The 23,595-nt window shown below is 41.6% G+C and overlaps 1 protein-coding gene across 6 annotated transcripts in view; it reads right to left on the bottom strand.

Annotated features, from left to right (window-relative positions):
* FGD5 (FYVE, RhoGEF and PH domain containing 5) overlaps positions 1–23,595 on the bottom strand; it is a 100,485-nt gene that overhangs the window by 58,644 nt on the left and 18,246 nt on the right. For all 6 annotated transcript variants that reach the window (XM_035546624.2, XM_050712676.1, XM_050712673.1 and 3 more), the window contains exon 3: positions 5,664–5,793. In XM_035546624.2, the coding sequence (XP_035402517.1) occupies positions 5,664–5,793 (130 nt within the window). The remainder of the gene's footprint in view (positions 1–5,663; positions 5,794–23,595) is intronic.

The following is a 23,595-nucleotide window of genomic DNA, read 5'->3' as shown; positions in this document are numbered from 1 at the left end:
CAGTGCCTGTGCCAATCACTGCTCTCTGAGCCCAGTGCCCACACACAGTTGAGCTGGCCTAGCTGTTTGCAGAACCATGATGAGAACCAGATTGGCATTCTGATCCAGCTTAAATATCGTGGGGCTGAGGGAAAATCTGCCTCCATGGGGCTAAAACAGGGTTATATGGCTTAAGTGCAGCACAGGCAAATCAAAGAACTGTTCACTAGAGCTGAAGCATTAGTACTGCACAAGCCATTTGAGTACTCAGGAAGAAACCCTTTGCATTTGAAAAGCAGGGTAACTAGCTAAGACACCAAATCAGCAGCTCCATTTCCATGTTTACTGCTGCCTTATCATGCTGACATGGACAAACTACATCCCTTTGTCCATTTTCCCATCTGTGTGTCTTATTTTGCAGACCCCTCAGGGTAGGTGTGTTGTAGCGTTGTGCTGGATGGTATCCAGCACAACAGTGCTACTGTTGCTATCAGAGGCTTAGAGCAGTTTGCAAGCTTCAGCCTCTGAGCTGAGTGACTTCATAATGCCCCTTTTGTAATTATTATGAACTATCTAGTAGTTCACAATGATGTCACAGTGGTGCCAACAGTAAACTGAGGCACTACGAGAACAAGTGGCTTTTTCAAGCTGGGTCTGTGAATCAGTGAGAGGAAATGCAGTCCACATCTTTTGCCTCCCAGGCCCCTTCCTTGAAGAGCTAGATTGCAGCTCCCCTGGGGAAACTGTGTAATGATATAAATCAAGAGTTGTCCCCTGAAAGGCGTCTGAATTAGGTGCTTCCTCAAGGCACACAAATCTGTCACTCCCAACTCCAGCATATGTTTGGGCTGTGTACGTGAAGGTTAAAGGTTTGCAAAACAGAATGATTAATGGAGCCTGGAAACCAAGCCCACCCAGAGGAAATGCATAAGGAGCAGCAAAGGCAGTTGTGCATACAGCTGCCACTAGACAGTAGCTGCCCTGCTTGCTGTGAGACCTTTGTGGCTGAGCTCAGTGTTCCCTCATTGTGTGTGGCACAGATGCCCTCCACGTGCCATGCTGGGTTGCGGCCCCCCTTTTTGGACACTGCCTTTTGTTTCAGTACCTGGGAGTAGCGTGGAGCCTACCTCTAGGGCTGCCCTTTCACAAGCACAGTGCTAAGGATCATTTCTGTATGGAGTTCTCCTTCGTGCCACCCCCAGCACAGCACCATGTAATTGTAACGAGCACCCCTCTGGTCTCGCTGGGATTCAGTATGAAAAAACTAAGTCTTAAATGACTAGCCAAAATGCTTTGAGTTTTCATTGCCATAAAATCCAGCCATGTCTGGTATGAATTCATTTTCTTTCATGTCATTTTATTCTGGTTATGTGTTATCTACCTCACTAGAGATTTTCCCATTTTGCCAGCAGGGTAAGAGAAGATCACATCTCTCATATCCTGGCTGTGTACAGTTCCTTGTAACATATTGCTGGTTTTAGGGTGAAACTAGACAGTATTTGCATACATATTGGTTTACTTTTCGATTTCCCATAGAGTTAACTGGCAGACATATCTGTATTCTAGGTGAGAGAACTGTCTTTTATGCTCCAGCTATGGCTTTATTACTTGTCTTAGGATTTGTATTAATTTATTTCCTGAGTACTTGATAGACTATAATTTTTAAAGGTATTCACACAGATTAATCACATTCTTTTCTTATTATTCTTCTGAGGATCCCTTCAGTTCTTCAGGTCAAACTCCCTGCTCTGTTTATAGACAGGTTTAAGAGAACATTTGTAATTGTTCCATTCCCTAGTGTTTTAACGTAGGGTTTGCTCTACGTCATCCCTAAATACAACAGAGTTCTTAAAATAGCTTATGCTGCTACAGTATTCCTAGCATTCTCTGTTTACCCAGCCATTGCCTTCTCCTTCCAAAGGAACCCTGTAAAGAAATACTTAGACTCTTATCACAGTGGTGGAAATTGTTGATCTCAGTCTAAATGCCTTCCATTCACTACTGGGGTCATTTTTAAGCCCATCACTTTGTTCAATCCACACCCCTTAGCATACATGTGACAGTCTGGGTCAAACAGCGTGATGGAAATAGCTCTTGAAGCTGAGTCCAAGGCAACATGTTCTGGTGTTGCTACAGGAACATGGCTCTTCTACAAGACACTCAAGAAAATAATTCTTAAACTGGCAGCCCCTTTCCAAGCTCAGTTTGGATTTGCTCTCTAGTCAAATCTGAACAGTTAAGATCAGGATTCATCTGGTTTTTAGCAGAAAAAAAAAAAAAAAAAAAGCTTGAATCCAGCTCAATGGTAACATGAAAAATCTGGGGTTCTACAACCTGGACTTTGAGCATTTGTCTAGTGAGAGAAGGTTCAGAGGCGGGAGATGTAGGGAAGGTCATTATTTTATTTGATATAAGTGGTTTGTTCTTAACTGGAATCCTTAATTCCATTTTTTTTTCTCTGTGTGCACCTCAAATGCCATCATATAACCTTGAGAGCCCAATACAGAACAGTCATGTGTCACCTTCTGATAAATTGTAAGGAATTTAATTAAATGAGCATATATAAAAGACAAATGAATGAGGAATGGCCCAGGAGCTCTTGCAAATTAGCTTAGCAGGAGGAAAAAAAGTGTGAAGCTCCATCTGTAATGTAAGTGAAGGGCATCACTTTTTATAATACAGCCATATAGAATCATAAAGGTTAAGAATACTTAGAGCATTCCCTGCCTGGGAGTTCTCTAGGTTGTAGAGCCAGTAGAATGAAGAGAGAAGGAAATAACGTGCTCATTTAACCAGAAAGAGTGAATTTTCACTGTCAGTCTTACATAGAAGAATCAAAACTACCACGTGATTTCTGATGACAAATGCTCCGCTTCACAGGGTCTGTGGTACACCTAGTGGAATAAAGGCAAAATCTGGAACCCCACCTCCTGTTCTACATTTTTATACCTGCCTCATTCCAAAAAGGCTTTTTAGTAGTGAAATTTCTTGTAACATAATAGAGATGAAAGCCCCTCTTTGCTTTTTAAAATAAAGTTGATAATGTCAAAAGTACCTCAACATATACTATTGGCTATGATTCAAATTGTTTACAGAACAGGGGTTCCAGCAGGCCCTAAAAATTTTTCCACACTCATGTGAGTCTGGTCCCCAGGAGGGCAGGGATTCAAAGAAGCCCAGCTGTTGAAACAATTCCAGGAAAAGTGTGTACAAAGCTGATTTTTAAAATTATTTTTACTTTAAAAAATGAGCCTTAGAAAGAAACATTACAGGAAAAAAATCTGCTGCAAACTCGATATCTTGCAATTCTCTGCCAAGAAGGCTAGGAGAAAGCAAGTGAGAAAAAAAATGAAACACTATGCTTTCATTTTCATACAGATGAAGTGAAAGGCAATAAGTAGAATCTAGCTCAATGCAAATGCAAATCATACATCTGGACACGGGTAGGAGATTTTATCATCTGGGTTGTTTCAGGTCTTTATTTAAACTAAGTTTCCCTAAGGAGGGGAAAACCAGAAATCAAACCAACAAACCCCAGAGGGTTCTTTTTTGTGTGTGCATATGGGTTTTTTTCTAAATCCAAATTCAGCTCCTAGTAGGCCAGCCCAAAACAGTTGTTTTAACAGAATTAACTCATTTCCAAATCCATGGTACTATTTTTGGCATCTAGACCAACATGTTTTTGCCAGTTCTTCCCAAGTGACAGTGCTTCTGAACTCTTTCATGTTTTACAGCCACTCTGTGTTGTCCTGAGGATTTTGCTCCAAGTGATACATCACTTCACTGGGGAGCTGGACAACTTCTTTGCCCTTTGTCATTGCCGAGTCAGGCTTTGACAGGGCAGCTAATGTTCCCTTGGCACCCAAAAGATTTGCGTGCAAAGACAACAAAAGGAGGTAGGAGCAGTAGGGTAGAAAACACAGTCCTCTGTCTGTAACTTGTAAAGATACCAGCGCTTTCTGAGGCAAGAGCTGTGAACGGATGGAATTTATCCCATTTACTCTTAATTACAGTGAACTGGAAGCCCTTATTTCTGACAGAGAATCTTCAATGAGGGCTGTGGGGGACATTGGAAGATTCCCATACCGTTACTGTTCTGCTACTAGCATGGGAGAAAGAGTACAGTTAAATATATTGCATTCTTCATTTCAGGACCCTGCACTGACTGTTTTCCCTATCAAATTGGCCCTTTCACGGGCATCTTTCAGTTATTGCTTCACACAGCCTGCAGTAGCAGCACTGAAGCTGTTAGATGGTGGAGAGTTCTGATGTTAGAACTCTGGCTGCCCAGATCAGGTGTCTCCTGTTAAGAGCCTGGGTCCTGGGGACAGCTGGGACATGCAGGGTTTGACAGAATGGTTCCCAGGACCCCCTTAGTCTGTCCAAAGTGAAGCCTGCAGTGTCTTTGGCCCTCGTGAGGCTACAAGAACAAAGAAGCTCAAAGGTCTCCCTGTGTCAATTCCAGATCTTTTCTTGGACCTGCATACAAGCACAGGCCCCTGACTTGGCATATTAAACAAAGGGCTTAGCCTAGAATGAAATTGCTGCTGCTCCAACCTCCTTTTACAGTCTGTAGCTAGAGCCCAGTGACTGCAGGAGGGCTAATCCTCCTACAGCTAGAATTAAACCTGGCAAAAAAGGTTATGTGTACCCTTCTGGCCTGTTTCTTATCAGGCTAAATAGCCACATGCTCTAATTCATCAGCCAGCTTGGAAATAACAGCCAGTATTCAGATGTGGCTGTTCTAAGACAGCTCCCTAGGAGCTTGTAGAAGCCAGGTCTTCTGCGTGCCGTGATCCTTGCTGACAATCAGCCTGGGAAACCAAGTCTGATCAAACAAACAGTCCTGTGCTGATGTTTTCTATCAGGCATGTGTAGAGATTTGGTTTGTATTAGCCCTAAGAGCTAAAGGGATACCTCCAGACAGACTCTAAAGCACATGCTTGCTCTGTAAGTGCTGCCTTCTGCTGTGACAGCTAAAAAGTGTGGTTACCCCAGCACAACAAAAAATAAAAAGGCATGAAATGCAGTAAGGGAAATAAAAATGCAATTTCCTAATATCTTCAGTAAAAACCTAGAAAAATGTCAATAAAATTGTTTTTAGCAGCCTTAAATTTCCTTCCAAGTGCTTGGCGATTATACGCATTTCCCATTTGGACTTGAGGCACAATTTTCTTGTCAATTCTCCACAGGCATCACAACTAAATGCTGAGAAACATGATGGGCTTAGGTAACACACTAGTGTATGCTCTGTAAATGCTCATGGTTTGCTAGCTAACTAGTAGAACTAGAAGGGAAAATATTTTTCATTTAACAGGAATTGTCACAACTCTAAGGGCTTTTCCCTTTCCAAAACAGTGTGAAAACAAGCAGCCAAAAAAAATCATACATATCAGAGGAAAAAAAAGATTAGATTGCTTGTGACCATTTCATTTGTTTCAAGTCAACAAAGAGCTCAAACCACAATCTGTTCCAATAGCGTGTTTGTCATTGTTTTATTCAGTGTAGCTTTAAAATTCTCAAGACTGCATCCAGATCCTTCTCATGAGTGAGAAGTTTTTCATTACATTCATGTCAAGCCTTTCCTATTGGCTATATTGCCTCCACCATCCATCTTAGAACAGCAGTTCCTTGGCTCTGCCACATGCTACAGGGGTAAATTGTTGCTAGTGCAGCTCTTTTACCTTGTTGATGAGGCTGGGATCACCCTGGCTGCTTTCCTCGTCTTCTGAACTCTTTTGTTCCTCATCTGATGTGATGACCTCCACGGGTATCACAGAGACCGGGCACACCTTGTAAGGCTCAGTGTAGGCACTGTAGAGAAAGAACAGACCAGCTCATCGGCAGTATTCCCAGACACCTGCTGTTGCTCAGACACAGCAAATCCACACATTGCACAGCTCTAAACACTCAGGGGACCGCGTGTCCCTGCAGACCCTCTAGGCTTGGAAGCAAGATTTCTCAAGCTTTGTGTTTTGTTGCCAAGTTAAACAGCAACCATTTAGACAAGTAGAAGAATCTGAATGGAGCAGTGGGAAATTAAGTGAACTCATTCAAGCTTCCCTATAGGATCAGTTTTCTGGCTCAGTTTGGAACAAAAAGTTTGACTGGGTGCATACATAGTTGCAACTAGAACTTGTTTGTTCTTCCTGAGACATCCCTCAAAATGGATGTAATAAAATCATACTAATATTTCAGTGCTTAGTAGAAATGGAAATTAAACATTGTTAAGTTTTCCGTGAAAACATTAAAAGGATAAGAAAAGTGTAATTATAATACCATTGGAATTACAGCACAAGGTAACTCAGATCTCATCATCCTTGAGTTGTTTCAAGGGAATCCAGAAAATCCAGAAAAAGCAATGCGATTGAAAGTCCCAAGCATTATTTTTCTTTCAGGAAAATATAACAACACAAACACACACATATATATTTAGATTTAAATTGCCAGTTATTTCAAATCCTTCACAAAGCATGACTAAAGGTAGGTTCTCCAGATAGTGCCTGCCCTTTGTGTTTGAAAGGTGTCTTTTATTGCTGATCTCGATATGCCTAGTGACAAATTGCAGACAGTGGATTTGGTTAAACCTCTGTCTCCTGGATTGCAGTCTTCCAAATATGGTTACCATGCAGATGCTCACAGGTTATGTTGAGGTTATCCTCTTGCTTGGTCTTTTAAATGAAATAGGTGAATGTATCAGTGTCATACTATGCCTCCTATCATTTAATCATTCTAAAATCTCTGAACTTTATCTAATAATCCATTAGCATTATCCAATTTTACTAACCATTTTAGTACCAGTTTTTACTACCAGCCAGTTTTGGTGCAGTTGTTGGTGCTTCAGCACAAGACTTGATTTTACAGCACTGGTAATAGGACTGCCAAATATAACAGTGATAACATCAACCTATTCCCCACCTGACTTTACTCTGCTTTTATATTCATGGATCAGATTGGTGGTTTTGACCCTAGCATCACTGTGGGAGCTTATATGCAGCTTATTCACCACAGTGGCCTTAAGTATTTTACAAATTTCCAGGAGTCGGTTCCAGTGTTCAGCCAATAGGGCAAGCCTGTTGTCTTTAGACAACACCTGACATTTGTGTGTATTACAGTAGAATGCTGGGGAGTTTCACGGAAGGGTCAGGCTGGGTGTTAGTAAAAGGTTTTTCACCAAGAAGGTGGTCGGGCACTGAACAGGCTCCCCAGGGATGTGGTCACGGCACTGAGCCTGCTGGAGTTCAAGGAGCGTTTGGACAACGATCTCAGACATAGGATCTGATTTTTGGGTGGTCGCACGTGGAGCTAGTAGTTGGACTTGACGATCCTTGTGAGTCCCTTCCAACTCAGGATATTCTATGACGGCTTGTCCAACCAAACTGGTCTGAACACCAGCATGCCTTATTTAGTGTTTATGATTTCTTTAGTCTTCATTGCCTCTGAAATCTTATTAATATGCTTTTGCAGCTCTGCTTCATTTCTTTATTTATTTTTCTTTGGCCTTCCAGGGGGGGGATCCCAGCTGTGAGCAAATCCAAAGCCTCAAAGCCAATGCTAGAGTGACAGGCAGCTGGGCAATTATGGGTTCTTATAAGTGGGAGGGCAATGAAGAAAGAGACTCCTGAGGCCGCTGACCAGACTCACATTTCCTTTCAGAAAGGAAACTCCATTTCTGCATTCACTTCCAAGCTGCAAAGAGTGGTCTGTGTCTGCCATGCAGGTGTGGCTGCTCGCCTTTCCTTCATGTGCAGAGGCAAGTAGCTCCCACAAGCTGCCCCATGCATTTTCCACAGTGGGATGAAGAACTGAGCAGCTGCACTGTTCCTCACCATTGTCTTCTCTTGTTTATTATTAGTGTCTGCAGTTTTTCAGTGTGGGCGGCATCACAGCACTTCCGAAACCCTGCCTAGCTACAACAACAAAGGGGCCTCTGTGGATCAGCTCCACCCCTGACATCCACACTTTTGTTGATGCTAATTGCTTTATTATTGGACCCAAAGAGGAGGCTTGTCATGCTTCCAGACCCTGACATGCATATGACTCTAAAGACAACCTGCCTCATTGCTCAGTAATGATAAAATAAAACCTCCTGATGGAGAGTTGCTCATACTAAAACTAGTGCTGGGGTGAAAGTGGGGACACATGAGTTGTTCCAGGTATGTTTAGATAAAATTGTTTTGTTTTAAGGGGCATTTCTCTATTGGATCTCCTACTCCCAGCTGGTACCCATATCTGGGTCTATCCTCAAGCTCAGTCCAGCATTTGGAATAGTTCTGATTTTCATCCTGTAACCTTTTCCCTCACTAATAAATTGATATTATTAAACTCACAGAGGTCAGACAGGGAGAGAGAGAGAAAGAGGCAGCACCTCTGATTCATTGGGTTTTACTTCAGGCCAGCTCAAGCTCTTTCTTCTGTTCCACTTTCAACTTACAATTCATCTAAACTCCATCTCAATTGCTCTTTTGACCTGTTTGCTTTGTCCTATCCTTAGCCAACCTTAGACTACACTCCATGCCTTGATGCTAGTGGAATTTTTCTGATGAAAGAAGGTGTTGTATCTGTCTGCCAAGGGAAATCCCCATGCAACTTGAAATCTCTCATATTGCTCACTCCAAGAGTTGAGGAAAACAAGATGTCAGTAGAGCAAAGAAATGGTGAGCAATACTGGCCTGGCAGTTCGAAATTGCATATATTGGGTTGTCGCACACTGGAACAGGCTCTCCAGGGAAGCAGTCACTGTACCAAGCCTCTTGGAGTTTAAGAAGTGTTTGGACCGTGCACTTAGCCACATGGTCTGAATTTTTGGGTAGACCTGTGTGGTGCCAGGAGTTGGACTTGATGATCCTTACGGGTCCCTTCCAACTCAGGATATTCTATGATTCTGTGATTCTGTATGTCTTAGTGAATAAATGCATGGTCTGCCCCTGCATGGAGGTAAGAACACCAGCTTCTCAGGGCACATTTTCACATACAGAAGTGTGGTTCAGGGTGTCAGCTGTGGTAAGTGATGACAGATCTAATAACTGCCTGAGTCTTTTGTGTAATATCAGTGCACAGGTAACTGAAAGGCCTCATTTATTCCCTGGCATGAACAAACAGCATGTTACTCCTGCTTTGCAGTTCCTTCTCCCACCTCAGATGAACACACAGCTTTTGCATGCTGCTGTGTTTACTCCTTCGTCCTCAAGCAGTAGGCACATTCTGCACAGGGGCCCTAGAACCCATAATGGCAGCCACAGGTGACTAAAGAACTTATCTGTGCTTCAGCTCCTACAGAAACCATTCCGGGCACAGCATGCTTGATGCTGAGATTCTCCATGCTTGTGTGTGCATCTGCCAGGTCTTATTCCACTGACATAGGAATGTGACCATGGAAGAAAATATATATGCGACAGAAGAGTCAAGACCTACCCCTAGGGCCTCTTTAAAAGTTGCTTTGCCTCATTAGCTGTGGCAAGGGTAGACAAAATTAACTTCATCTTGTATCAGGATAAAGAACTAAGGAAAGTTGCCTATAAAATGTGTTATTTTTTTCTAGATGCTTCCTACCGCCTTGTAGGCCTCTTTGGTGCATGAAACCATGAATCAAAGAAAATACTGTACACTGGAATGCAATGTACTGTAAGGCAAAGTACTATTCAGGATCTTTGAAAATCCTGTGTCTTTCACATATGGCTATCTAGATGCTCTTTCTTAGTAATTCACCAGTAATACATGCAAACTGTTTGCACTACTAAACATAACTACTAAGCATAACCAGTCCTGGATCTAAGTCCTTGTTATAATTACGGATTAATTCTTTGTTGATCTAACATTTCAGGTATTTAGATGCACTCCTCTCCCATTGTGGGTACAAAAAAGAGAAGAAATGTGATTGAAGGGATAATCTATTATTCATGTTGCTTTCCAGGGCTATGAAAATCAAAAACTTTACAGTGAGTAAGATAAATGATCTCCCTGAGTCCACAGGTAGTACAAGGACAAATTGCTCAGACCTGCTGGTTAGAGCTGTCTCTGTTGGATCCTACTGTTCATCTGGTCCCACCTGTAAAAGATGGATGCACTGCACTGTCTTCTTTCTTCTATATTCTTGGTATATTTTTTTGATGTTAAAATGTCTGCTGATGAAAAAATAGACTAAAAGCATTCAGGAAAAACATTCATGTTAGCTAAAAAATCAAAATGGAAGAATTGGGTTTTTAATGCTTTTGAACCAAAAACCAGGTTTTGGAATGCAAATGTTTCTGGCTACAATTCTGCAGTACCTTAATTCAAAAGATTTTCTGCTTATTAATGGAAGATATTCAATAAGTTCCAATGAAGCTGCCAAATTTTTAATATTTTTTTACACTATTCTTATGTCTAAAATTGTCAGATTGCTGGGATAATAAGATATTTGGATCTTAAAAAGATTACTTAGAAATAATATTTATGGCAGAAATAGATGGTTGTGGGAAAACACTTCCCCAGTACAGAGGAGGGAGTACAAAATAGCATGATGCTTTTGTTTTGCTTACCTTGCAGATGGGTTTTAGTAACTCCGTAATTTCCCTCATAACAAATCCTTCAAAGAGGATGAGCTAGCAGCAGCAAAAGACCATGCTGTGTCATGGCTCCCAGCTCAGAGCTAGCTCAGCACAAGTGAAAGCAACAGCAAGGCAGACACAGGAACAGCTCAGGAGGCTTATTAACAGTTTAGCCAGTCTCTCTCCTTACTCTCTCAGCTTTTCTGCAATTTGTAATTGTTTGTCCCAGCAGACACGGAATTAAGTTTCTTTCTCCCTCAGAAGATAAATGACTACATTATGTTAGTGTAAGAACACATTATAATTTGGGAAGAATGCCTCATTGTATTAGTCTGGTAATCATTATGAATGGCGCTATTAAAGACTTATACAGGAGTAAAACTTGCAATATTGCCTAACTGTTGCATGGGCTTCACTTACAGGAGGCCTGCAGTGCAGTGGCACTGGCTAGTGCTTAAAGATACTTCCCAAAAATGTTACGGATCTCCTTTGCCCTTGGGATGTGCAAAAGCGTGTTTGTGCCTCCCTTCCCATCCCACCCTCCTACAGACACTCCAGCAGCACTCGTGTTTTCACTTCTGAGTTCTGTATTATCATAGAGCTCCTGGGCACCTACCGTGTTTTTTATTCCAGTTAATTCACATCTTTTCATCCATTTTATAAATCTACGTGCTTGTGTTCTCCTAGTAGTCCTTGCTCCTGAAGACAGAACTGATCACCACGTGAAGATGCCCATGGCATATCACTTCAGATTCTAGAACATGAGAGATGGTTGCTCCTGCCATTCCAGTAAAAATGCAGACAGAACTATGTCATGCCTGTGTGGCAGGAGCCTGGGGGAAAGCCTCAGTGAGCAAACAGTTGACTGCAGGTCCCTGAAAACTAACACTTACATAGTTCCTGTGTCTCACCCACCGTTTAATTACACCATGCATCTAAACATGCTTTTAAGGTAGCAAGACTTAAGCTCACATGTAACCTGTCTGCCTCCAGATGAGCATAGATTTTTTACAGGCATTTGATTTTGGTTTTATTGCTTCCACATAAAGGATATATTTTTTGTTTTTCTTCTGTCTCCTGTCATTTCCCTGACATTGTCTTCCCTCCTTCTTTGAAGAGTGAGCAGCAAGGGTTGTGACTCTGTTCGGAAAGCATGGAGACAGAGTTGATCATGAGATGCTTGTCAGCTGGAGCTGGGCAGACTGCATGAGATATCTCCAGTATAACGTATTCATGATCAAGTGTCTTCTGCAAATGTCAGTGTCATTAATAGGAAGTCTGGTTAAGGCTAAGAATTCATTGTCAGTCGCAAAATATGAAGCGAGGCTGAGCTTCAGAGGAAATGCACTTTGGCTTCTAGGGGAGGAGAGGCTCAGCGGGTCCTGATAAGAAAACCTAAGCAGTTCCTTGTCTTTCACTATTAAATGGATTTAGGAACGATGGAAAAAAATAACAGACAGGAAGGACTGTGGAAAACTACCTCTGAATCTGGGATTAGGTCATTGCAGCCTTGGATACAGACCAGATTGTATACTGATTCCCACCTAGACTGGGCAAGCACAACTGGAAGAGCTGGAGAGGAGTTAAGTGTGAACAGGTACAGCTGCAGTAGAGACCACAGTTATGTACCTCATCAGCAAGTGTTAGTGCTCTGAATTACAAACTCAGCTCTCAGTTATGCTTTATGATACTTGTCAAGTATGCACCCCTTCCAACAAGTGGCTCTTCAGGCATCTGCAAGGCATCTGGTTAGGCTGTCCTGGCTGGCAACGTCCTTTCAAATGCCTGTGCAGTATGATCATTTCTGTTGGAACATATTTACAAGGTATTTCTACATTGTAACTGAACCAGCTCTGACAGCATTAAGTGTGCTACAAATCTGTTGGCCAGGCTAGATCAATTTTGCATCTCTCCAAAGAAGTGAGAATTTTTGTGCAGGGTTCAAATCGCACTTATTTCTTTTCTTTACATCTGTTGCAAACTGTAAATTGGATGATGAAACTTAATTACCTCCAACATACTTAAGGGGCCAAACCCACTGATTTATTTCCTGCACATTTCTCATAGTTTCAGAGGTGCCTGCAAGTAAGTAAAGATCAAAGCAGTATTTAGTCCAAAATGTCACCACAAGAAAAAGCAAAACATTAGAAGAGGCTGGAAACCACATCCTCGGTCCCATTCCTCCAGTAAAACAACTGCTATTATAAACTGGTTTTACCAGTAATTATCAACACATCTCTGACCATATCCACTGTTTCCCTACAGTAAGAGTAGGAAGTAAGTGAACTCTCTGGTTTTCTGGGGGTAAATGCTGACTTCTGCTCTGCCTTCTGTAGAGGATTTTTATTTATTTATATTTTTTCCCTAGGATGTTTCATCCATTTGTTAGGGTTCTGGATTTAAGGGTCACCAATTCTTTAAGGAAAGGCAGCTGTATTGCATTCAGTTAGGCCTAGATCTACCAAAGCTCTGAAACGAATGTGAATTATAAGTATTTTTTCTGGGTGTATTGGTGACTGGTTGTGTTGGCAATTATTTGCCCAGAGACAGCAAAGCAGCCGACTTGAAGCATCCTTGATGGAACTACCTAGGAAGATACAGTCATTCTCTCTCACTGAGGTAAGTCCCCTACAAGTAAAACCTTCCTGAAGCCAGCTGAGTGGTGATGAGCTTAACATCACCTCAAAATCAGATATGCACAGTTTACAAATGACTTGTAAATTGCTGCTATAACCTTCACAACTGTAGCCTGTGCGCTTTCCTACTCCTCTGCCACAGGTCTCATAGCTCATAACTGAATAGAATGTTCAGCATGCAACAGGGAGGCCAGAATCTCACCTGGACACAGTTGGCTTATGCAAAGCCCATATACATAAAATCTCCTCCATTCAGTGGCAAAAAATAAAAAACAGGCCTTTTATTATTGGACCAAAGGGACTGAATTCAACTTTTTTCTACATATAGTATCCCTGGCTTTATTTCAAGTCATGTGCCCAAGAGTTACTAGTTCAAACTCTCTCTCAGACAGTGACATCCTCTCTGTATAAAATTAAAGCGATAATAAACCAAATGGATTGATGGTAATTGGGAGAGTCAATGGGGTGCTGAACGACCCTGTTTTATTAAAATTGGTAATTTATTTCCTTGGTTTTGCCCTATTTATAGATGATTATTTTTTGAATACCCTCTGCAAAAGGAAGGCTCATTACTGAAGGAAATTAAAGTCAAATGCATTTAAAGCCAATAAAAGGAAATGCCTATTAGCACAGGATGTGTTGAACCAATCAGTTCCGTGTTATAGCACAACAAGACAAATATCGCAGCTGAAGTCTGAAAAGGGCAGGAAAAAATGTTGTCTACTAGTACCATACATACCCTAACAAGGCAAGGTAGCACACGGATAATCACATTTCATACTCTAAGGCATAAGCTGTTTGGTTGCCAAACTCAGAAAGGAGTTCCTCCTCATGGCGTAAGCTTCACCATTTGAATTTTGCTTTCTTGCATTGGCATGGAAGAGGGGAAGTGGATTGCTGGTCAAGTGTGTCAGGCTTTCACTTTGCTCTGAAAAACTGCAGGGACCAAACCCTCCCACCTTCAGCAACTGCTCCCAGAGGCACTCTGACTGGTGCAGCTCTGGTTCAGTAAGGGAGGGCAGGCTACAAAGGAGCACACGGGTTTGGGCTCCATCTCAGGGAACATCCTGGTGCACCCTGTGGCAGTACAAGTGGAGGAGGGATAAGAGAAGGCCTGACAGTGAGGTTTCACTAATCATGGCCCAGGTGTGCTGAGATGGACAAGGATGGATGGTGCACATTAGGCTGCCCGCACAAACCCGCATGACCAGTCTCAGGTACCCTGGGGTGCCCAAGTGTCTGCCAGCAGTTACCCTCCCTGATCCTGGGGCTTTAAACCACTAGGAAAAACAAAGCAACAGTAAAAGCTGGACATGCATGAAAACAAAACACCGCGTCCTTGGGCCTCAGACAAGTGGCACACCCCCTCCCTGCTCCCAGCCTCACCAGAGAGGCAGCAAGCTGCAGCAACCTCAGCTTGCGCTCAGCTTGGTCCTCCAGCCCTTGTCCTGCATTTCCTGTAAACAGGGAACACTTCCTCCCCAGAGATGACCTGGCAATGAACTGGAGAGGGCTGACGCTCAGCTGCACCGCACCCAGCGCCCCACCATGCCAGAAGGTACAATGGGGCGGCTGATAATACATAATAGGTTATTAAAGGCAGCTCTGCCTTTTATAGATTCATCTGAGCACATTATTTATATTGTGTGTCCACCACCACAGTGCTTTTACTTTTACTAAATCATTAGTTTCACAGAAACACAAAACTTTTCTGTCCTACAGCACCAGCAGAAATTTTCCTCAAGGTATCAGTGCAGATCTTCTTATTCTTTTCCTTTTTTCTTTTTTTTTTCTTTTTTCCCTTGTTAAATCCCAGCCATGTTGTCCCCCAGCACCCATGTTGTTCCCCATCTCTGGTCACCTTTTGCTAGGCTGAACCCTTGCAATGCTTGGAAACCTGAATTGAGACGGGTGGAGTGAAGCCCTGAGTGCTTGGCAGCAACAATGGTCTCTATTTTTTGCTGTGAAATCTTCCTTCTCGGACAGTGCAGGTCATACATCTGCATCATTCCTCTCTGCACAGAAGATTACAAGGAAAATGTCCACGGATTATCAGGACAGGTTTCAAGGGATCTGCTGAGCACCCTCTAAGTGACAGTACAGATGGCCTCTGATAGTGAAACTGCTCAGCACTTTTGCTCTATTCTCCTGTATAAATGACTTACCTTAGTGACACTGACATTGTATATACTGGTGTAAAATTTAGCAGGAATTCACCCTGACTTTGGGGGGGCGGGGGGGGAAGGAGGAGGCAGCACGTTCATGAGTTGGAGGCTGTGTTCTTGAGTTATATACCCCTAATTGCTGGCAGGCAGGCAGCTGGTATGATTTCTGCACAAAGACACACATTGGAGATAAACACCAACAATTTAGGCAGTCCTTTTGGCCCAAGGAATTGCAATTTATTAAAAAGTGCAGATAGACACTTCAGAAAAAGTTCTACATAAATCATTTTGTGGTAGTTTTACAAATGGTGCTGGGCAGAACAAAGACATCCTTGTACCACATGGTGGACTTTCCTGGAGACGCTTGGTGTTTGTGGACTATTAAGTCCGACATAAAATTCTGCTGTCTTACAAGCATAACAGAGTTTTAAAATTTTAAATAGGTAAGAATCTGGGTCCAGATCTGATCTGTGTGGTGGTTGCACAAGGAGGCTATTGACTACACTGAGTTACATAGAACCAGAGTATCTTTACACGTCCTGTTTGTTCTTTGGTGCCTAGGTTTGTACAATACAGCAGCTGCTCTGTACTTTTACACATGCGGTCATGAAACTCAGAATACTGCTTAGAATACACTTCTGATTCTGGAATCTAGTCACCAAGATTGATTAGATTTCAATTAGGCAAATGTGATTATTACAACATGAAATGGATCCAACTCATCCTAACCCTTACAGAAGATCCAGCTTGGCATAATTCTTAAGCAAAAATAGACATGAAAACTCAAAAGAGGATGTCATTTTGGAAACAGTGTTGGTAGAATGCAAACACAGAACTGAACTTGAATCAAACATTCGCTGCAGACAGAATTTTTAATGATCTGCTTATTAACAGAAATCTGAATTCTTGGAACCCAATTCCAAGAGCCTGCAGAACTGGCAGAAGACAGAGGGCTTGGTTTTGTGGTGGAAAACATTCTTGGATTTTTTTTAACTGTTTGGAGCTGTGTCAGGAAAGGACTTAAAATTAGTGTTCCTAAAACTTCTTAGATAACAGAGAAAATGATACTTCCGAAGAAGGTCAAGGCAGTTTTCAGTCTTCCTTTCCTCCCTTTTAAAAAAGCAGATTTTATTCTTAAATGAAGAAAAGTAGCTGCTGTTAGTGACACACCACTAGTTCTTCATGTCTGAATCTGCTACCAGATGCAGACAATATATGAATCTCTTGAAAGTACTGCCTTGCTTATAAGTGAAATTACAAACACCTCATAAGGTAATGAGGCAAAATAAGAGAATTATCTCTAAGCATTGTTACAGCATTATTGACTTCAATTTCATTCATGCATGAAGTAGAAGAGTTGGTTATGTACAGGGGAGAATAAGAACAGACTATAGAATTTCAGAAGTATTATTAGAAGCAGCAGGATACCTGTGATTTATAATTGCCACTTCCAAAGTAGAGATGACACTTGTCATGTGCAATTTCAAGGTGTTGCTTTCAATGCAGTAGCAACATCACTCTTTCAGAGCTGGCAGTATAAGAGTGCCCAAGTGTGCAGTGTGGGTGCCTTCAGTAGCAGCTGGCAAGGGACTTTCACAGTGTTATACATATTTCTGTGCTGTGATCAAAGAGTTAACCTTGCAGTAACTCAGCATAAACCCTTCATTTGACATGTACCTCAGGTTGAGAATGGCACTGAGGTTAGAGTGGAGTTAATGGAGAGGTAGTGGATGCTGACAAGGTGTCAAAATGCACCCGAGGCTACTGACTACGCAGAAGAAAAAACAACCAACCAGTAGCTCACATGTAGGACTGCAGACACGTATATGGGAATGACTTCTGCTTTCAATAAGTCAAAATAAGAATTTGGTTGGACCCTGTCAGAATTTTTGAGGCTCAATTAATGATATTAAGATTCCAAATCATTTTAGTGGATCTCCAAAGTAATTTTTATGGTAAAAAAAGCCATCATGACATGGATTTATAGGACAAATTTCAAGTGCTAATTTTGAACCCAATACTTTTGATTTGGGTGGGGCCCCAAAGTGACATTTAATATTTTAAAGACAAAATATTGGAAACCTATTGACCAATATTCCTTTCAAATTCAAACCCTGAGATCAGCATTCTACATTTGCCTCAAAACAACTAAGTCCATCACAGTTCCTAGATCAACATGAGAAAGTAAAAAAAATACAACCTACTTTGATCATTGAATCAGAGAATCTCTTGAGTTGGAAGGAACCCACAAGGATCACCAAGTCCAACTCCTGGCTCTGCACAGGACCATGCAAAAATCAGACCATATGTCTGAGAACATTGTCCAAATGCTCCTTGAATTCCAGCAGGCTCAGTGTCATGGCCACATCCCTGGGGAGCCCATTCAGTGCCCAACCATCCACTCGGTGAAGAACCTTTTTCTAACACGCAGCCTGACCCTCCCCTGTCCCAGCTCCATGCTGTTCCCTCAGGTCCTGTCATTGTCCCCAGAGAAGAGCTCAGCGCCTGCCCCTCCGCTCCCCTGGTGAGGGAGCTGCAGGCTGCCATGAGGCCTCCTCTCAGCCTCTTCTTTTCCACACTGAACAAACAACCAAGGGACCTCAGCCACTTCTCATACGTCTTCCCCTCTAGACCCTTCACCAGCTTTGTAGGCCTCTTTGGATACTTTCTAATAGTTTTATGTCCTTCTTATATTGATCTGGATGCTTGTTTGATTTCAGATTTTAATGGAAAGTTGAAGAAGAATTTTTCACAGCACTCAAATTGCAGGTAGATTATAAATATGCCAAAGATAAACAACACCTTGTTGCATGAAATCAGATGTTTAGCACTCCTGTATCTTTATTGTTCATCTCTAAACTGGAATACTGACATAAAATAGTCCCAAAGGGTGAAATTTTAATGCATAGATATCAGGGAATCTCAAAATGGGACTAGAACTTTCATCTGCTGCATGCTGCATGTATTAAAGCAATGAGTAAGTCTAAATGCATAGTCAGACATAGAATTTGTGGCAGACTTCCTGACCTAGGAGTAAGAGGTTTGAAAGATGAAAATATACAATGTATAAACTGTAAACGAACAAGAACAGATGAGGAATGAGCTTTGCTAGGAAACAGTGCTCCATGCAATAAGGACATTACAGGAAAGAGAAACAAGCCTCTGAAGCACTTTAAATACAGTCTAATAATTCCTCAAGAGAGCTTCAGTGTTCCTCTCTCCCTCTACCCAGTTCAAATAACCCTCACACCTCCCATGCAGGCTAAATTATCACCGATTCTTGCCATCATTCTTCAAGTGGCACATTCATTGACACTGCTGATTTAGCAGAGAGATCAGCAAACAGACCATCATGGAACATACAGCACAGCCTTCTGCTCTGGGGGTGAGCAGAAGCAGCCAGTAATATAAACAGCATCAGAACTGTCAGCCCAGGCACCTTGTGCAATGATGTGGCCAGAAGCCACGGTCCAGTTATGACAACTTGAAGCACGAATATGAAAGACAAGAGCTGGCACTCATCAAGGGATTTTCTGTGGCTTAACCTTGATCCTATCTCTGTAATAAAGTGTTCTGCGTGAAGGCAGAGTTAGGATTTGCTCCCCATTTATTGTTTCACTTTCCAGGGAGCAAAAAAACCCTTTCTCTCTGTATGTGCCTATTGCAGAGATCTGACAGCATATGTATAATATATGGAGAGTCTGGCTGTGCTTTTGTTACCATTTGACCAATAAAGCTAGTGAGCACGGCCTGCATCCTGAACCTAAAACTAGATCAGCACCAGAAAAGCAAATAGGTTTTGCTGGTTTATTTATTTGAATTGGGTCAGACAAGCCCCTAGACCAATGAGGAAGAGGAGGGCATGGCCAAGGTCAGGGAGGAGGATGGGGAGAGGCAGTTTTGAAATAGATCAGCTTGTTTTAGCACCACATTCTGAACTTTAATGTGGTCTGCAAAAGGCCATGGGGTGATGGGGTGTACACACACGTGCGTCCTGGATGTACATTATGTACTATCCTGCTTATCTCTGCAGTGTATTTCAGAAGATACCATGGGCAGGAAGACCAACATATTATACAGTTAATCAAAAAGGAGAACAGTGCAGGGATAGACAGTATGCGTGTGAAGCATGGAAAATGCAGTGAAATGGCCTACCTTCTACAGCCCTGAAAATATCCAGGTATGCCTTGCCACCAGCTTGTGTTGTGATTTTCTGCATCTTTCCTCTGCCTGCTGCTTCAAACCCTGGCTGTTAGTTCTTTCCCTCATCTGGGAATGAATGTATATTATCAGAATAAGAGATGCGATAACCTGAGTGCTTCAGACACTACCAGGTGGTTCGCTACATGGCTAGCATGCCATGAGTCATGTTGAGCTGAAATACTCAACAACCTCTTTGCCGATAGGTGCTAATTTACAAACTGTGGTGTTGAAGCCACTGGCAAAAAAAAAAAAAAAGGTCAAGAGGTAGTAACTCTAACCACCATGAAAATATCTTGTTTGCCCTTTACCACATGATGTAGCATGAGGTTTTGCAGCAGATATAGTGGTCTCTGCTGTAAACAATCTGTTCAGTTATGACTCAAATGAGAATCAGCATTTTAAAGTTGGAGATGCCCTGAGAATTTCCAGCAAATCTTTCCAACTTCCTATCATGACCCTACTCTCGGAAGTCCCTGGCCCATCACATATTTTATTTGTTATATGTAGAATGGTAAACTTTGATTATTGCAGAATCTGAGCTCTTAGTTCAGTTTGCAGAGGACTTTACCAGAAGCCAACTGTTTTTCCTTGCTGGAACTTCTGAAGCTTAGAAATTTATTTTTGCGCCTCAGAAAACTGAAGATAAATTATTTCATATGTTTTAGAAATGAAGCAGAACTGTGCCTGGGTTTGGTCACCTTGAGACCAAAAACCTGTTGGTTGTGAGAAACTCAGATTCCCATTCCTGACTGGGATCACTTGGACTGATCCAAGGTGATATGGGATGAAAACCAGACATACGTACCGACTGAGTTTTCTAAATCTTAGATTACAATATATAGAAGTAAACTTAAAACTTCCTTAATTTTATGTCGGAACAGATATGTTGTTCACATAGAACACTTTCGTGAATTTTCTCCTTGTGGAATATGTGCCAGCTTGTTCTATTTTCAGGTGCTAGCCTGAACTATCAGGGCAGTCAAATGATAAATAGATGTTCATATCCTCAGAGGCAGAAGTCAACAAAGAATACCCATGTGCTGAAAATGAGCATCTGGCACAGTATTGTTTTCTCATCCAGATTCCACTTAGGTAGTTACTTTTCCGACTACGACACATTTACCAGTGTTTTTCTGAGGATGATTTCTGGATCCAGTTAGATAATATATTTCATGAAAAGAAACAGTGTGGTGACATGACACATATCTTAGATCAGAGACAGTGGTATGTTCCTGATTATTCTGTCTTTGTTTATTTTTGGCAGTGTAACCTAGTCACTAAAAGTTGGAACCAGAATCTTTATGTTCTGTTTTCATTTTATTGCCAGTTTTTTATCCCATGCTTTCCATGGAGAATTCCCACAGCAACTTCAGTATAATGAACACCACAGTGCCCTGGAGGAGTCCAAGATGGAAGGGAAATTGTCATTTCTCTGTGCTAGCAGGGTCAGTTGCTTTATCAGCATCATGCAGCCAGGTCTGGGAAACAAACCAGGGGGAAAATGCAGTGAAGTTGGGATCACAAGAAAACCTATCAAAATGACAGTAGTAATATTCCCTATTTAAACAAACAAACAAAAACTGAACAAAGTATTTTTGACTGGAGTGAGACTTAAACAAACTCCTCTCTTATTGCTGTAAGCATTATTCCAGCTGTTTGTGTTGCTAGAGTCATGAAGGAATTTGTACAGATCATACAACCGCCCTCATTATTGACCAAAATGTCCTTCACTCTTGGGGGCTGTTGTAGATCGCCAGCCCTGGCCTAAGCCTCCCCCACAGAGACTGTCTGAAGCAGTGATAGTGCTAAATCTGCCTTAGCCTCATGCTAAGATCCCCAACATCATTTTGCGACCATGAGAGAGTTGGAGAGGTTTTTATAGCAGATCCCTCAAAACATGAGCTCAAAACTGAGCTGTCTGTTGCTTGTCCAGCATACACTTGTCCTGTCATTTGCTTATGGACTGAGAAAACACTGAACAATGCAGTCATCTTTCCTATACCATTGTAACAGGGCTTCTTAGTGCTGGTGCTGCAAGGTTCAGTGACCTCAGACAGTCTGAGGAGACTGTATGGGATGCTGCTCTGCCCCTCACACAGGCCAGTCCTGGACAGAGCAGCACCCAGTCTCTTGGGTTTTAATGTTCCTGAGCTCCTGCAAGCTGGGTGCATAAATATCTCCCTGGCATAAAGGCAGGAATGCTTTGTGGCTTTTCCTGTCAGTCTTCAGAGAGATCAGAGAACATACAGAAGGAACCGATACTACTAAGAAACTCTTATCTTCATAGTTGTCCTTCCAGCAGGGATTTCCTTTGGACTAGAAAGTGCATATTGGACTTGAGACTCACCTACTCTGCAGCCTTACCAGGAAAACACATAGTGCTCCTGGAATTCTAAACTAACCAAGACCTTGTATCTGGCATTTCTTTCCTGATATCTGGGGGAAACATTGAGTGAACTGGTTTGTTTGTTTCAGAGATTCATCCAGTCATTAGAGCAGAATATTTTCAGAAGGAAAGAAACAGAGATTAACTACTAACATGTAGGGCAGACTCAAAATGCTCAGTGGCTCTGCTCTGTCTCCTAAGACATCAGTATCAGTCCCCAGGTTAAAATTAGAGCCAGCTACAATTTTGTTTGGATGATGCTTTTTCAGTTGGAAAAAAAAAAAAAAAAAGACCTAGCATTATTAATAAATTGTAGACTTGTGACATTTAGTTGGGATTACTCTATTAATTAATCCTGGTTCCCGAATAGTTCTGGAAAATCAAAACCATCTTAATTTTGCAATTCAAAAATATGCTTTAGTTCAGAATTTACTTCAGTCTCTGTATATATATATTTTTTTTTACTTAGCAAGTGAAACAATCAGAAAAAAATGTTGGGAACCAAACAGAATTCCTTTATTTTATACAAAATGTTTTTCTTGGTCTTTTCAGTTAGCCACATATATTCTTCTATTTCTCTTGGGGATACTGAAGCAATGATTTTTCTTAGAACTTCAATTGAAAGGCAAGATAAGTTGCTTGTCCAGCACAATTTAAAATACTTTTTTGTCATCTCTGCGGACTTTTCAAAATCCATATGTCACTCTCACTGTGGCTTTTTACCCTGAGTGTATTCACTATGACGTGTTTTCACATCACTGCCATTGTCTGATTTTTTTAAGCCTGAAAACATGAAGCAGAAAGTTTAAAGGGAAGATTTTTAGATGCTCACTTCTAGCTCTCGTATTCCTTTTCTATTTAAGGACCAGAAGATGTGACTTCAAGTATATATTTTACTGCATGCAGTCTATTACTTCTGAAGACATGTATGCTAAGGAGGAAAGCTTTCTATGCTCTTTTAGCCAGATCTAAATGTACAGACTGGTACCCAAAACATAACAGGATTTACAAGCCTCACTGAAAAACTTTGATCAGAGACATCAGAGTAGGTCCACATGCGTAGAGACCCTAGCAGGAAGATGCAATGTGATATTATCAGAGTTTTAGAGCCCAATTTACTAACTATTCAAGACACAAGGACAAACTGTCAACAGACTGAATAGGTATTTAATTTGAGATAGTTGAAAATGGCTGGCTGGAGACTGCTGAACACAGATCCAAGAAACTGTCACTTGCTTCTGTACATTAGTACCTAGCTGTACTTCCTTTGCAAAAAAGGACAAGTTTGAGGACATGCCTGTGATACTGATAAGCCAAAGATAAAATTGTTGTAGCATGAGTCTGACAGAGCAACAGACGGTGTTCAAGGATGATAGGTCTCAGTTTGCTTGCTCTAGGCCTTTGACGGATACCATCTAATTAATTCAGTAAACTACTCAAGCGAAAGGGTCCTTTTAAAAGCTCTTTAATAGGTGTCTTGGCAAAACAGACAATGCTTCTTAAATGTGTTCTCCCATCCATTAGCTCTAATTGGTCCATTAAGATGAAATTAATTGTTGTATGTCACTGAACAGCCAGTCTTAAGGTAGCTTTTATGTTAAACCCCCTTGGGTCTGAAAAAGCAGAATTCTTGAAGGATAATAAAAAATGCACTGTACATCGTAAATAACTTTGTTAAATGGCACAGTAAACCATAA

Source organism: Cygnus atratus, chromosome 10 (assembly GCF_013377495.2).
Source record: "Cygnus atratus isolate AKBS03 ecotype Queensland, Australia chromosome 10, CAtr_DNAZoo_HiC_assembly, whole genome shotgun sequence".
In the NCBI taxonomy this organism is placed as follows: Eukaryota; Metazoa; Chordata; class Aves; order Anseriformes; family Anatidae; genus Cygnus; species Cygnus atratus.
The sequence above is the reverse complement of the archived record's forward strand: the minus strand, read 5'-3'. Positions and strand labels throughout refer to the sequence as shown.